The sequence below is a fragment of the Chanodichthys erythropterus genome, chromosome 6, assembly GCF_024489055.1.
Source record: "Chanodichthys erythropterus isolate Z2021 chromosome 6, ASM2448905v1, whole genome shotgun sequence".
In the NCBI taxonomy this organism is placed as follows: Eukaryota; Metazoa; Chordata; class Actinopteri; order Cypriniformes; family Xenocyprididae; genus Chanodichthys; species Chanodichthys erythropterus.
In genome coordinates, this window is record NC_090226.1 from 2,394,617 (window position 1) to 2,411,689 (window position 17,073).

The following is a 17,073-nucleotide window of genomic DNA, read 5'->3' on the forward strand; positions in this document are numbered from 1 at the left end:
GCCAAACGGAAGTCATTTAGGGAAATCGCTCCTTGTGGATGTTTTTCCAGCCCATTTAAAAACTTCTGAATTTGTTTAGTGTTATTTGATGAGGAAATCGCCTGCAGAGCACAAACACACATACGCGTGTGTTAGAGTGACTGTGTTTCATATCTCACATCACTCAGGAAATGGCATTAATATTCTGTTATTTTTACATGGATTTCGTCAGACTGAGAATCTCTATGGAGTTAAAACAGTGTTTTATGGGGGAATTTACAACATATGGTTTGTGTGTGTGTGTATTTGTGCATCTTTCTTTACAGTAAATGACACTTGCATTGATATTGTGATTTTTTAAAAAGTGTATAAATACTTTTTAGGGCCATGTGTCTAAATATAGTATATGCAATTTATATACAAGTTATTGTAGAAGATAACAACATAATACTGAAAAATAGTAGTAAATAACAACATTCACATACTGAATATGAGCATTATACAGTTCTTCAGATGTTCACACTAACACTCTGGAGATCAAAGGAACACATGTGTCACTGGGCCACACCTCCTTTGACCAGCCCTTCCTGCTGATTGGCAGTCAGGATAGGGTCACGCCCACTTATCCAGCCCTCTCTGCTGGTTGGCTGACAGGTCAGCAATAAAAACCCCAAATAATGGGGCCACAGACACTTGCCGTCATCTGAACGCAGGAGGAGGACAGACAGGCTGCGTTTACTCAGCTTCACCATCCACGCTTCTTCAGTAAGTTTTCATGAATCTCAGCTGGAGGAAAACCCCTTGTGGATTTACAGCCAGATCAGAACCGTCGAGATGATCAGAGTTCTGCTGGTTCTGCTGCTGCTTGGGTCCGTGGAGGGCAGGAGGGTTCGGGGTCAGCGGACTCAGAGCCGCCGGACGGACACACCAGAGAGTTTTCCTCTGGATTTCACAGCTGTGGAGGGAAACATGGACAGTTTCATGACTCAGGTGAAAAACTTGGCTCAATCCCTCTATCCCTGCTCAACTCAGAAACTGGACCAGGAGATGAAGCTTCAGTTCTTGAGGAACTCATCGGTCACCTGTAACGACGGCTCACCTGCTGGGTTAGTGACGGTTTCTCTTTAATGCATGTCTGGCTTTAGATGTAGACGTGCGGTGTAGTGGTTAAACATCTGCTGGGCGGGAAACTGAAAGGTTGTAGGTTCAAACCTCACAAGGATTGAGTCATTGTCCATCACAGATTCACTCACTGAATCTCAGAAGAACTGAACCTGTGATTAATTACAGTAAGATATTAGTTTGATAAAACATCTGCTCAATCTATACTTGTGTCTGTATATATGTGACAGACACGGATAATTAGACTGAGATATTAATTCCTCACATTCCCAGACAGCAGAGATGTTCGGAATAATTCGGTTCGGTTTGTCTTGGAATCTTCTGAGCAGTTTGAGTAAAATAAGCAAATAATGGCGCTGTGTGTACTGACCGCGCATCGCAGGTGAGAAGAGTGATGTCACGCGCACATGGTTCCGCAATGCGTCTATATTTGGAAATTTAAAAAAAAAAATCATTATAAAGTCTTTACCTTGCCTACTTGTGTTAATCAGTTGCTTTGCTGCTAATAATGTTTGTGGAAAAAATTGATTTGACCTGAAGTGATATATTCTATACGTTTACATACCATTTCAAGCTATTTTTTAAATGCTTCCAATTAAATTATTAAAATTTCTCCATTTTATTTAAGGCAAATTAATTCTGTAATTATTCAGTGTGAGAACATGTTGCAGAATAATGATAAAGACTATAGACCTTGTGTAGCCCCGCCCCTTTGCAGTGTTGCGCTCGTTGTCTTTTGACTTCCGGTTTGTATTTCCACAGCGATATTACATTTATGAATGAACTGCTCGTTTTAAAAATCTTCCCGACATACTGACATTTGTTAAGACATCTGCTTTAAACATAACAATGCTCATGATAACTTTCATTAACTCTACAACAAGTAAATCCACTTAACCAACTAATTACTATTTGAAAGCGAATGTACAGAGCTACCGCGAAACGGAAGTTCAAAGACAATTTTGTAAAGATGGCGTCGCGCTTGTTTCTCTGGTAAATAAGGTCTATAGAATAACACAAGATGCATCACTCGTATTGTTTTGAATGGGAGAAAGTGAACGCGCAATATGGCGGAATAAGTCCCGCGTTCTACACAAGAGCAGATTGGTGAAGTCATTTGCTGCGTCCCAATTCGCCTACTTATACTACGTCCTAAAAGTATGTACTGTTTTTGTAAAGAAAAAGTACATACTTTTGAGTGTGTAGTAGAAGAGTTTTCAAGTTTTGGGACATACTACCTCGTCATAACTGCGTCTTTAACGGACATTCTGTTGCTTAGTTACTCAACCTGTAATTGTTTAAACTACCTGTCAATCATCTTGTCACAGTTAAAATCCTCCACATTGAATTAAATTTATTTTCCTACCGTTTCGGAGAGAAATGTAGTCGCACGTTGATCTGCCAGTCATGGGTCTTTCATGCAGAGAACTCTCCTCATCTTTGCATAATGATGCATTTAAAAGTTAATGACCTAACACATCGTTATAAAAGTTCACAATGCTGTTGCAGATGAAATATAATGTGGATAACATATCTTTTTGTCAGGTTAGACACTGCTTATTAATCATTCAAGCCCCTTTATCTTAACCGTTGTACCTCGCACGTCCGTCATGTTTGTAGTTTTTAAACACTTTTTATTCGTATTTGTAGTTCTAATCAAATCCTCGTCCACAGCGCAATGTGTTATTGGCAATATTAGCCGTTAGAAGTGTGCACGGATCTGCACTTCGAATTCTAACCGGAAAAAGTACACCATCCGGGTATCTTTGGAATACTCATTTCAACATACTACGATTTGGGACATACTAATTATTTTTTCGAATACTATTTAGGACGCATAGTATGCAAATTGGGACGCAGCAATTGCTTCACTGCAGCGGCCATTAGAAGCTCCGGTTACTATAGAAACGGTCAGACGCGCAGAGGATTGCGCATGTGCATTAGCCTGATCCAGCTTGAAAAATGCCGTTTTTGTCATGATTCGAGCGTTTAGAAACAAAATTTGTGAGACAGTTGTTGTCAGATTTCATTGGTGGTTTCAGATATGAAATTTAATCGAAAACTTGGCAAACAACTTTGGAGAATTTGATGTTTCCCCATTCAAAGAGATTTCAAAGATGGCCGCCGAGTGAAATGGGAACTAGTCTTAAAGGGACTGTAATTGCGTCCCAAATTACGCACTTATACACTATGTACTCATCCTTGTAGTGTATGAATTTTATATGTTTATTTTGTCATTAAACAGTCTGATCCCCCTCCGCAGTGTAATTAAAGCTGCGACAGTGCATGAAGTGTCCAACATTCCACACTTATTTTTCCCGTTAATTTAGTGCATCATCCGGGTATTTAAAGTGCACTTTTTTTTTTACATTTTCTGAATGCACTACTTGCACTATTTGTACTTAAAAACGTCATAAAATAGTGCACAAGTCCGCGAATTGGGATGCACTTTTTGACTATACTTTGCACTTGTGTACAAAATACAAAATGTATTAACTAAATGTATACACACAAAACACTACACAAACATATCTAGGCCTACACTCTAAAAAATAAATGTAAAAAAACAAAACAAATGTACACAGTAAAATAGCCTACATTTTCCTTTGAAACAGTAATATATCATAAAAACAATGCATTCTGCGTAATATTTGTCGATTTAAGAGGCCTATACGCTATTTTCTCGAAAGTGACAAATAATATTACCCAGAATGCATTGTAATCTACAGAATGCATTGTAATCAGTTTTGCTAAGTTCACGGTTTTCCCGCGGAATTGGGCTACTTTTAAACGGGTTGTTTTTCATATCCGCAGGTTGAATCGACCCAAAATAACGTGATATTTAGTCCCTAGAATGCAAATTTTAAAAGGGGAGTCCCGCCAAAAACACAAATTTTACGCTCCGGAATGCGATTTTCACCGTGGGACCCCCCTGAAATGCCATTGGGCTAGTTTTGAGAAGCAATTGGGCAGGTTTTGTTGTGAAAACCTGGCAACCCTGATTGTAATAAGTAATATAAAAACAATGCATTCTGTGTAATATTTGCCTATAGGTTACTTTCTCGAAAACGACAAATAGAATGCATTGTTTTTACGGTACATTAGTGCTTCAATGGACAACTGTGTAACTTTGTTTTCGTTTTTTTCCCGTTATTTTTAATTACAATACAGTTGTATTGTTATCATAACATTTGCAGATTAACATGTTTATATTTTAGTTGCTTGACATTATATATACATAGGCTACTAAAAATATAATATATATGAATGTACTTTTTCTGCATCTGTGTTATGTAAATCAGTGAGATGCAGAAATGGTGAAGCATGTTTGAGTTTAAACACATCAAAGGGATTCCAGCATACGAGACACTGATCTTTATATGACTGCAACTCTGAGCCACGTCTGATACACACACACACACACACACACACACACAACCGCACAAAAACAAACATGGGATAACCACATATACCCTCATATAGACTTCTGCCCACATCTGAGTGCCTCAAACACACACATTCTTGTGTCTGACAAACATGATCAATGATCAGAAAGCAGTTTGTGAAGATCACTGACCTATAATTACAACTGCTGATGCTTATGTGTTCTCTCTAAACCTCTGTCATGCTCTCTCTCTTCATCCCATGAGATGAAACAATCTAAATCTATCTGTGTCTGATGCCTTTATTCTGGGTCTCTTCACGCTCCAGCTTGATGTGTGTGATGAGAGAGAGAGAGAGAGAGAGAGAGAGAGATTCAGCAGCTGTTCAGAACAGGGATGAACTTGAGCAACATTCAGAATTCAAGTTTATGAGTGTGAATTTTAACTGAATTAACCCAGAAACATCTGAATGGGAACGATAGGAAGAGGAATTTACTGACCTGCAATTCAGAGAAATTGAACATGAACAATGCATTCTGGGAAGTTTTTCCACCACTAAATGATGCCATATCTAAACTAAATATGCAAAATTACAAGCACTTTAGTTTATTTTAATTCTTCTTCCTTACATCCGAATTGCAATTATGTGTCCTGTTTGCTAACTCAAATAAAATGTAAACATTTAAATGGAATTTAAACATTCAGTTCTTAATTTAAGACACACAGACGCTCCAAATCGCTCGATTTGGTTGATCTGGTTAATGTTTTGACTTTGCATCAGGGTTATTATCATTAACTATAAAACTAAAACTACACAGCAAAATCTGCTCAGATTACATATGGTCCCTTTCTATATAGTGTTAAAGTAACACTGAAGCAGAGTTAATGTGAATGAGATAATTAAGTTATGATTGAGCATTAGTGATGAACACCTGCTGTTAACAAGCAGAATCACTGAAGAGAAACACAATAACTACAAATGACTTCCAGCCACAGCTTTAAATGAAATCAACTGAAGATTAAAGACATTAAATCTCTTAAGATCTGAATAAACATCTCCACAAACAGCATATTATCTCATTAACTTTAACTCTGCTTCAGTGTTATTTTAACACTATATAGAAAGGGACCATATGTTCTCTGAGCAGAGTTGATTTAACATTTTTGTTATTTGCAATAAGGCTGAATTAAATTAAAATGGGGGGTGAATTCAGGGCCACATTTTCCCATTGAGATGACTGGGAAAAAGTGTCCCAACCAACCTGAATTCACCCCTAAATATTAGTTGAAAACTTAAAATAAGAAATTTTGCCTTGGCAATAAACTGAAATAAGGGTCATGACATGAGGAATCAAATTTGCTTTGATCTTTTTACATTAAAACATTATGCAAGTTTCAAAAAATAATTATCTTCATTATAAAAAAAGTATTTATTTAATCAAGCTTCAAAACAGCTTGTTTTGAAATTGAGGGATCTGTGACGTCACATGGGCAAATACATTTGCATATGACTGCCTCCAGAGCAAGACATAGACCAATAGTTATACATCATTGCATCATAAGCCCCGCCCACTGGCATGACATCTGTATACAGATGCGCGTTAAATTTCTTACATACTCCACGCGCTTGAGTCTGCCGACAACAGATGTGCACATTTATCTAATGTCTCGTATATTGATGTCTTTTTCTGATTCAGTTACTACATAAAGGAGTCCCGAGGCAGCCGGCGGTGGCTGATGTTCCTGGAGGGTGAGTGAATCGGTTGGTTGTGAGTTCTGAATGTTTTAGTGTGTGTGTTATGTGACGTGTTTGTGTTTCAGGTGGATGGTACTGCTTCAGCAAACACACCTGCGACAGCAGATACGAGACCATGAGACGACTCATGAGCTCCAGTAAATGGCCACCGACCAGGACAGGTCAGTCACCTGACCTCTGACCTTTCAACCTGACCTCTGACCTTTCAACCTGACCTCTGACCGCTGTTTATTTAAGCTTGAGTTCTCAGAATACAGCGATGAATTGACTGCTCACTCTATGATTTCAGCAATATCCAGTCATAAAAATGCAATTTACAGTATAACACGGAATGTCACGGAATTGTTTAATTAAATTTGTATTAAATCATAACTTTAGAAGCTTTAAAACATACAGCACTGAATTTCTGTAATTATTGTAAATCTCTGTAATTATTGCAAAAATTATAATAAATTATTAAATTATTACAGTTTTATGAATTAAATAGATTATATAAGTATTTAAATTTAACTAAAAATGAGAACAGAAAATACAAAATTTGGGAAAAATAAAACAGAATTTATAGGGCCCTAAAAATGTCATTTTTGTTAAACTTTTTAATAAAATGTTTTTAAATTGAATGTTTCATTATTTCAATTGATTGGATGTTTTTTGATAACTATAGTTTAATTTAACCAGTAAAACAGAACAATTAAAACCGAAAAAAAAGAACCCAGAAAAATTAAAAAGAAAAATACATAAAATAAAATAAAATAAAATAAAATAAAATAAAATAAAATAAAATAAAATAAAATAAAATAAAATAAAATAAAATAAAAACAGAATTTGGACAGAAAAACAGAAAATAAAACAGATTTCATAGGGCCCTACAAATTTCATTTTTGTTAAACTTTTAATAAAACGTTAAATTGAACGTTTCATTGTTTCAATTGTTTGGATGTTTTATGATAAACCATTAAAACAGCATCCAGAACAATTAAAATAGAAAAAAAAAAAATCAGTATCCAGAAAAACGAAAATAAAAAAATAAAATAACAGAATTTGGGGGAAAATAAAACAGATTTCAAAGGGTCCTAATAATGTAATTTTTGTTAAAGTTGTTGAAGTTTAGAAGAAAATTGTTGTTGTTAAATTTAATGAGCTTCATTATTTAAATTGATTGGATATGTATTTTGATAACTACAATTTAATTTAACCATTTAAACAGAATCCAGAAAAATTAGAATGCAGAAACAGAATTGGGGGAAAAAATAAAATCAAATTTGGGATAAAATAAAATCATAAAATCAAATTATATGGCCCTAAGTATGTCAAGAAACCACCTAAAAACCAATCAGAACATCTTGGCAACTGCATAGCAACACCCTAGCAACGCTCACAGCATCCTAACCACAGGGAGGCGTGTTCAAAAATAATATATTCTCTGTGTCGAAACCTTTAAAGCTGAAAACTGTGTGTGTTTCAGGAACAGGGATTCTGTCTCCTCAGCCGGAGGAAAATCCACACTGGTGGAACGCAAACAGAGTGTAAGATGACAGCTTTATACTGAGATAATAATGTTTTCTACGCCTAAACTGAAAACTTTTTGCATTTTTATATTTTTGTACTGTTTACTATTTTTGTAAAGTAGGATAGGTCAGAGTTTCCTTAATTTTGAGGACAGTACATGCACACACACATCAGAGTAATAAGAGTGTGTGTCTGCAGGTTTGTGCCGTACTGCTCCAGTGACGTGTGGAGCGGATCATCAGCAAAGACAGACCAGAGTAAAAAACACACATCTGCATCATCTACATTCATCCGTGTGTGTGTGTGTGTGTGTGTGTGTGTGAATAACACGTCGTGTCTGTGTGTATTCAGATGATTACGCGTTCATGGGATCTCAGATCATTCAGGAGGTCATAAAGGAGCTCGTGACTAAAGGACTCGACAGTGCTAAAGTCCTGCTGCTGGCCGGGAGCAGGTGAGTGAGTGACTGTGAGAAATGGAGAAATATACAAAACTACAAAATGCTCAACATTAAAATAAAAAAAGCTCAATTTTTCAGTGTCTAAATACATACCTGTATGCATAAAGAAGCAAATCGACTTCAAATTGTTGTTTTATTCCCAATGTTCCAGTTCAATTGCTCTATATAGAGCTTTAAGGCCATCTAGTGGCAATAGTCATGAAATGCCATTTCAAAATTATGACAGTCATAATTATGAAATAACTGAAATGATACTAAGTCATATCATAATTCATAATTCATAAACATACTGAGTCATAATTATGAGATGCAAAGTCAAAATAATGACATAAAAAGTCATAATTTCGACTATCTCATAATTCTGACTTGTCATAATTATGACTTTTTAGTCATAATTATTACTTGGTATAGCTGAGTCAGTATGTCATAATTTCGACTTTGTCACATATTTTCAACTTTTTGTCATAGTTTTGACTTAGTATGCCATAATTTCGGCTATCTTGTAATTTCTTTTTCTATGCCATAATTTTGACTATATCTCATAATTTGGAACTTTTTGTCATAATTTCGACTTTTTATCTCAATTACTTATGTTATAATTGACTCAGTATGTGATAATTTCAACTATCTCATAAGTTTTACTTTTTATCTCATAATTATTACTTTGTATGTTATAATTGACTCAGTATGTCACAATTTCGACTATATATCATAATTTTGACTTTCTATCTCATAATTATTACTTAGTATGTTATGATTGACTCAGTATGTCATAATTTTGACTATTTTTGTCATAATTTCAACTTAATCTCATAATTATTGCTTGGTATAATTGAGTCAGTACGTCATAATTTCGACTTTATCTCATAGTTTCGACTTTTTGTCATAATTTTGACTTATCTCATAATTATTACTTGGTATGCTATAATTGACTCAATATGTCACAATTTCGGCTATATCTCATAATTTCGACCTTTTATCTCATAATTACTAAGTATGTCATAATTTTGACTATCTTATAATTTTGTTTTTATTTCATAATTTCGAGTTATCTCATAATTATTACTTGGTATGTTATAATTGACTCAGTATGTCATAATTTGACTATCTCATAATTTTGACTTTTTATCTCATAATTATTGCTTAGTATGTTATAATTGAGTCAGTATGTCAATTTAGACTATTGCATAATTTTGTTTGTCATAATTTTGATGTTTTATGTCATAATTATGAGCTTTATTTCAACTAACAAAAACATTTTTTAATAGTTACCAATAACAAAACTGTAAAATATGCTCAAATACAATGTCATATATACTCAAATATTCACACACACACACACACACACACACACACACACACACACACACACACACACACACACACACACACACACACACACACACACACACGTTGTTTAGTTAACAGTCTTGTACCGACTTTTGCCTGACAGCGCCGGCGGGACAGGCGTCCTGTTGAACGTGGACCGTGTGTCGGAGCTGCTGAAGGATCTGGGTCACGGCTCTGTTCAGGTCCGCGGGCTGGCAGACTCAGGCTGGTTTCTGGATAATAAACAGTACCGCTGCAGCGACTGCATCGACACCATCAGCTGCGCGCCGACCGACGCCATCAAGAGAGGAGTACGGTGAGAGACACACAAGAAAACAATCATGCTCTTCTAAATCACAGTTATGACATAAAAAGACAAATTATGACATACTAAGTTATTATTTTGATTTTTAATCTCATAATTACAATGTTTTTATTAAGTTAGTAGGTTACAATTTCTAATTAAGTTAGTAGGCCTATGTCATAATTGACTTTTCAAGTAATAATTCCAACATTTTAGTCTCATAATTATGACTTAGTGTGTCATAATTAACTTTTTTGTCAATTATGACTTAGTATGTCAATTAAGACTATCTCATAATTCTGACTTTTTGTCATAATTATGACTTTTTTATCTCATTATTGACTTAGTATATCAATTAAAACTATCTCATAATTCTGACTTTTTGTCATAATTATGACTTTTTTGTCAATTATGACTTAGTATGTCAATTAAGACTATCTCATAATTCTGACTTTTTGTCATAATTATGACTTTTTATCTCATTATTGACTTAGTATATCAATTAAGACTATCTCATAATTCTGACTTTTTGTCATAATTATGACTTTTTTATCTCATTATTGACTTAGTATGTCAATTAAGACTATCTCATAATTCTGACTTTTTGTCATAATTATGACTTTTTATCTCATAATTGACTTAGTATGTCAATTAAGACTATCTCATAATTCTGACTTTTTGTTATAATTATGACTTTTTATCTCATAATTGACTTAGTATGTCAATTAAGACTATCTCATAATTCTGACTTTTTGTCATAATTATGACTTTTTATCTCATAATTGACTTAGTATGTCAATTAAGACTATCTCATAATTCTGACTTTTTGTTATAATTATGACTTTTTATCTCATAATTGACTTAGTATGTCAATTAAGACTATCTCATAATTCTGACTTTTTGTCATAATTATGACTTTTTTATCTCATTATTGACTTAGTATATCAATTAAGACTATCTCATAATTCTGACTTTTTGTCATAATTATGACTTTTTTATCTCATTATTGACTTAGTATGTCAATTAAGACTATCTCATAATTCTGACTTTTTGTCATAATTATGACTTTTTATCTCATAATTGACTTAGTATGTCAATTAAGACTATCTCATAATTCTGACTTTTTGTTATAATTATGACTTTTTTATCTCATTATTGACTTAGTATATCAATTAAAACTATCTCATAATTATGACTTTTTGTTATAATTATGACTTTTTTATCTCATAATTGACTTAGTATGTCAATTAAAGATTATTTCATAATTCTGACTTTTTTATATCATTATTCACTTAGTATCTCATAATTGACTTAGTATGTCAATTAAGACTGTCTCATAATTCTGACTTTTTGTTATAATTATGACTTTTTATCTCATAATTGACTTAGTATGTCAATTAAGACTATCTCATAATTCTGACTTTTTGTCATAATTATGACTTTTTTAATCTCATAATTGACTTAGTATGTCAATTAAGACTATCTCATAATTCTGACTTTTTGTCATAATTATGACTTTTTTATCTCATAATTGACTTAGTATGTCAATTAAAGATTATTTCATAATTGACTTTAGGAAATAATTTTGACCTTTTTAGTCTCATAATTATGATTTAGTATTATTTTGACTCTGTCAATTGAATTTCTGTCATTTCCATTTTTTTTTAAATCTCATAATTAAGACTTATGTTATGACTTCTTAAGGCATGATTTCGACTTTCCCATCATTATTATTACTTAGTATGTTATTATTATGACATACTAAGTCATAATAATAACATACTGAGTAATAATTATGATGGGAAAGTCGAAATGACTTTTTTATCTCCTTATTGACTTAGTATATCAATTAAGACTATCTCATAATTCTGACTTTTTGTTATAATTATGACTTTTTATCTCATAATTGACTTAGTATGTCAATTAAAGATTATTTCATAATTCTGACTTTTTCATATCATTATTCACTTAGTATCTCATAATTGACTTAGTATGTCAATTAAGACTGTCTCATAATTCTGACTTTTTGTTATAATTATGACTTTTTATCTCATAATTGACTTAGTATGTCAATTAAAGATTATTTCATAATTCTGACTTTTTCATATCATTATTCACTTAGTATCTCATAATTGACTTAGTATGTCAATTAAGACTGTCTCATAATTCTGACTTTTTGTTATAATTATGACTTTTTATCTCATAATTGACTTAGTATGTCAATTAAGACTATCTCATAATTCTGACTTTTTGTCATAATTATGACTTTTTTATCTCATAATTGACTTAGTATGTCAATTAAAGATTATTTCATAATTCTGACTTTTTTATATCATTATTCACTTAGTATCTCATAATTGACTTAGTATGTCAACTAAAGACTATCTCATAATTCTGACTTTTTGTCATAATATGACTTTTTATCTCATAATTTCGTTTTATTTCATAATTGACTTTAGGAAATAATTTTGACCTTTTTAGTCTCATAATTATGATTTAGTATTATTTTGACTCTGTCAATTGAATTTCTGTCATTTCCATTTTTTTTTTTTAAATCTCATAATTAAGACTTATGTTATGACTTCTTAAGGCATGATTTCGACTTTCCCATCATAATTATTACTTAGTATGTTATTATGTATCTCATAATTTTGACTTTTTACTCTCATATCATTTAGCTTGTTATAATTATGATTTTTGTCATAATTTCAATTTTTTTATGAAATGTCATAATTTTGACTTTTTAATCTATTAATTATAACTTAGTATGTCATAATTTTGCTTTTTTATGTCAATTTTGAGTTTATAATCTCATAAGTATGACTTGTATGACAATTGTCTTGTCATAATTGATGTGTCATAATTTAAACATTTTTATCATAATGTTTTTTTCTTATGTGGCAGAAACAGGCTTCTGTAGTCTGTTTGACAGAGATGGACTAACCGTGTTTTGTGTTTGCAGGTACTGGCGCAGTGTGGTTCCAGTGCGCTGCAGTGAAGCCCATGGCGGTGAGGACTGGAACTGCTTCTTTGGCTATAAGGTTCATCCAACACTGAAGAGTACGTGAGTCCACACTGCCCTCTAGTGTCTGAAACAACCACACACACCAGTGCTGTTAGTGTTAAGGCACTACTGAAATAAAAATGACTAAAACTGAAATAAAAATGAATGAAAGCTATATGGAAAGTTTGTAAAAGTAACATATTGACTCAAATTTAAGGTAAAATTAAATTGAAAACTGTTTGCACACTCTCTCTCACTGTGTGTCTGTGTCTCTCGCCCCGTTCTCAGTGCCGGTGTTTGTGGTTCAGTGGCTGTTCGATGAGGCTCAGCTGACAGTTGATAACGTCCATCTGACGGGTCAGCCGGTACAGGAGAGCCAGTGGCGATACATCCAGAACCTGGGCAGTGAACTCAGAAACACCCTCAAAAACGTCCCGTAAGCACATTTCTCACAGGATTCAGGACTTTAACTCTGACAACATCAGATGTTTCACAGTCAAACTCACCTCTGATTGGCCCTTGATTGTTCTGATTGACAGGGCCATGTTTGCTCCCGCCTGTTTGTCCCATGAGATCATCACTAGAAGGTGAGTATACAGATCATAATGAACAATCATCATATTTATACAGTTTGCATTATGCAAATACGTATGACAGCAAATCAATTCTTTTTTCATCCAGTTACTGGATGGACATCCACGTGAAAGGTACCTCGCTTCCACGAGCGCTCCAGTGCTGGGACCGCAGCCTCCGTAACCACGGTAACGGCAGCAGCGTTCAGGCTCCGCCCAGGGGCTGCCCCCTGCACTTGATTGACAGCTGTCCGTGGCCCCATTGCAACCCCACGTGCCCCACGATCAGAGAGCAGCTGACGGGGCAGGAGATGAGCGTCGTCCAGTTCCTCACGCACCTGGGCTTCGACGTGCAGCGCATGGCACAGCAGCAGGGCATGGAGCCCAACAAACTACTGGGCATGCTCAGTAACGGCACCTGACACAGAGACCACGCAAAAAGCCTCGACATCCTACTCGTGTTTTCTCAAAGGTCCGGCCCTGTTAGTGATCAATTAGGGTGTGCTTTTCTGTAGACTGAATAATAAGCAGTGCAGGAAATGATCTTCTCCATTAAGAGGCGATATTTGCCCTCTTAAATTGACTTCCAGGGGCATTTTGACCTTTATGAGGGCAGCTTTTCTAACCTTTTTAAATGTGTGCATCCCCTTAACTGACGCTATAGGCTGTTATCAAATGAATTCAGTATCGACTGCCACTACGATGTATTTATAGAGTGCATTTAAGCTGCAGTTACAATTGCATCAATAACGTTATGAGAGTAATGTAGATTAATGAATACTGAAATATAAAACGTAAATGTACTTTAAAATATGAAACTGAAACCGCCTGTAGGTGTCTTAATGAGTGAGTCATTGATTCATTCACTCAATCAATTCATTCGAAACAGCTGATTCATTCAGGAACAAAGCAAGTAACTTTTTTATGAATGAGTCATTGAATCACTGACTCAACCGATTCATTCAAAAACGCAGGATCATTCAGGAACCGAACACGACCCTGGAACTATTTTCTTTGCTGGAATAAAGTAAAAACAGTCAATATTGACAAAATTGTGTCTAAAATGTACATCACTTTTAATATTAACGTAGCAGCCTATTTTTAAGTAATTTATTAATTATATACCTTTGGATAAAGTATAAAATAGTGACTATTTCATATGGAGTTATGGAAGCTTGTTTCCGCCACAAAATAAAATGATGATGACATAAAATCAAAAAGATGACTTTATATCTCACAATTCTGACTTTATAACACAATTCTGACTTTATATCACACAATTCTGACTTTATATGACACAATTCTGACTTTATATCTCGCAATTCTGACTTTATATCTCACAATTCTGACTTTATATCACACAATTCTGACTTTATATCACACAATTCTGACTTTATAACTCACAATTCTGACTTTATAACTCACAATTCTGACTTTATATCTCCACAATTCTGACTTTATATCTCCACAATTCTGACTTTATATCCCAATTCTGACTTTATATCCCAATTCTGACTTTATATCACAATTCTGACTGTATATCTCGCAATTTTGACTTTATAACTCGCAATTCTGACTCTATATCTCGCAATTTTGACTTTATAACTCGCAATTCTGACTCTATATCTCACAATTCTGACTTTATCTCACAATTCTGACTTTAAGTCTCACAATTCTGACTTTATGTCACACAATTTTGACTTTATACTCACAATTCTGACTTTATACTCACAATTCTGACTTTATCTCACAATTCTGACTTTATCTCACAATTCTGACTTTATCTCGCAATTCTGACTTTATATCACACAATTTTGACTTTATACTCACAATTCTGACTTTATACTCACAATTCTGACTTTATACTCACAATTCTGACTTTATCTCACAATTCTGACTTTATATCACACAATTTTGACTTTATACTCACAATTCTGACTTTATACTCACAATTCTGACTTTATCTCACAATTCTGACTTTATCTCACAATTCTGACTTTCTCACAATTCTGACTTTATATCTCGCAATTCTGACTTTATACTCGCAATTCTGACTTTATACTCACAATTCTGACTTTATATCTCACAATTCTGACTTTTTATCTCACAATTCTGACTTTATCTCACAATTCTGACTTTATCTCACAATTCTGACTTTATAACACAATTCTGACTTTTTATCTCACAATTCTGACTTTATATCTCGCAATTCTGACTTTATATCTCACAATTCTGACTTTATCTCACAATTCTGACTTTTTATCTCACAATTCTGACTTTATATCTCGCAATTCTGACTTTATATCTCGCAATTCTGACTTTATATCTCACAATTCTGACTTTATATCTCACAATTCTGACTTTATATCTCACAATTCTGACTTTATATCTCACAATTCTGACTTTATATCTCACAATTCTGACTTTATCTCACAATTCTGACTCTTTATCTCACAATTCTGACTTTATCTCACAATTCTGACTCTTTATCTCACAATTCTGACTTTATATCTCACAATTCTGACTCTTTATCTCACAATTCTGACTTTATATCACGCAATTATTACTTTATGACACGCACTTGTGAGTTTTTGTCTCACAATTCTGAGAAAAAAAAAGTCCGAATTGTGAGATAAAAAGTCTTAATTACCTTTTTTATTTTTTTATGGTGAAAACAAGCTTCCATATGGAAGCCCATTGGGCTTGGAAATGGGCAGCAGTAATTTCTCAATGTCCGGCATAAAATCGGACAGATGATCAGCTGTGATCAATCCTGAAATAGACTGCAGAACCTGAGGGTTGTATTAGAGTCGGTGTGTGTGATTAAACAGCTGCCATATTCTCCAGAATCAGGTTCATGTGATGGCAATGAACTCGACGGACGTTTCGCTCTTCCTCTGAGGATGATGGACAGGTCAAAGTCTCTCTGCGCTGCTGATGCCTTCGGTTCAGCCCATAATAATGAAGCTCTTCTTCTTTAAGAACTTCCCAAATACTGGAAATCTGGATACCAAAATCAACAGAGACAGATGGACGAACACACAAACACCTCATACACATGGACATGTTTCATATGAACATCTACACATCTATAAACTAAGCTGACTGGATATATTATCCAGCGAAGATTACAGAATCTCACAAAACCTGTCAAAAACAAGTTCTTCACAAAAAAAAAACACCAAACAGTATGAAATGTTTGCACACATTGAGCTCTCAAAATCAATCAATATCACAATAATAATAATAGTGATGATAAAACATAATGGTCATAAAAATAGGGTTTTAAACATAAATTACTAATTTTTCTCTTTTGATTTTGGGATGAAATGTTCTTGACAGGTTTCCTGACATTCACCTTCAGACTTTATTTTCTGATTTGTAGAATATGTTCAAGCAGAAGACAAACTTAAGCTACATTGTATTGTTATTTATTTTATGTAAATCATATTTATGAGTGATTTTGAAAAAAAAAATGAATTTGTGTAAAGAGTACATACCTGTGTAATGTTGCAGTTTCATTTGCATGCCTTCATAAAAAAATAATAATTCTTATCATGGCCAAAACATGTTTTAATAATCTTTACTAAGAGAAATCTATCTATAGGTATGAGTTTGTGTCACACAGTAATGGAATGCATAGAACAATTTAGTA

At 33.9% G+C, this 17,073-nt stretch overlaps 1 protein-coding gene across 1 annotated transcript; it reads left to right on the plus strand.

Moving 5' to 3' along the window:
* Positions 1-688: 688 nt before the first annotated feature.
* notum1b (notum, palmitoleoyl-protein carboxylesterase b) lies at positions 689-16,973 on the plus strand. Its single transcript, XM_067387064.1, has 11 exons — positions 689-1,085; positions 6,182-6,234; positions 6,306-6,401; positions 7,706-7,766; positions 7,948-8,006; positions 8,101-8,203; positions 9,663-9,854; positions 12,805-12,902; positions 13,135-13,282; positions 13,386-13,433; positions 13,528-16,973. The coding sequence occupies exons 1-11, from the start codon at positions 814-816 to the stop codon at positions 13,838-13,840; spliced, it is 1,443 nt and encodes a 480-aa protein (XP_067243165.1). The 5' UTR covers positions 689-813; the 3' UTR covers positions 13,841-16,973.
* The last annotated feature ends 100 nt before the right edge of the window (positions 16,974-17,073 follow it).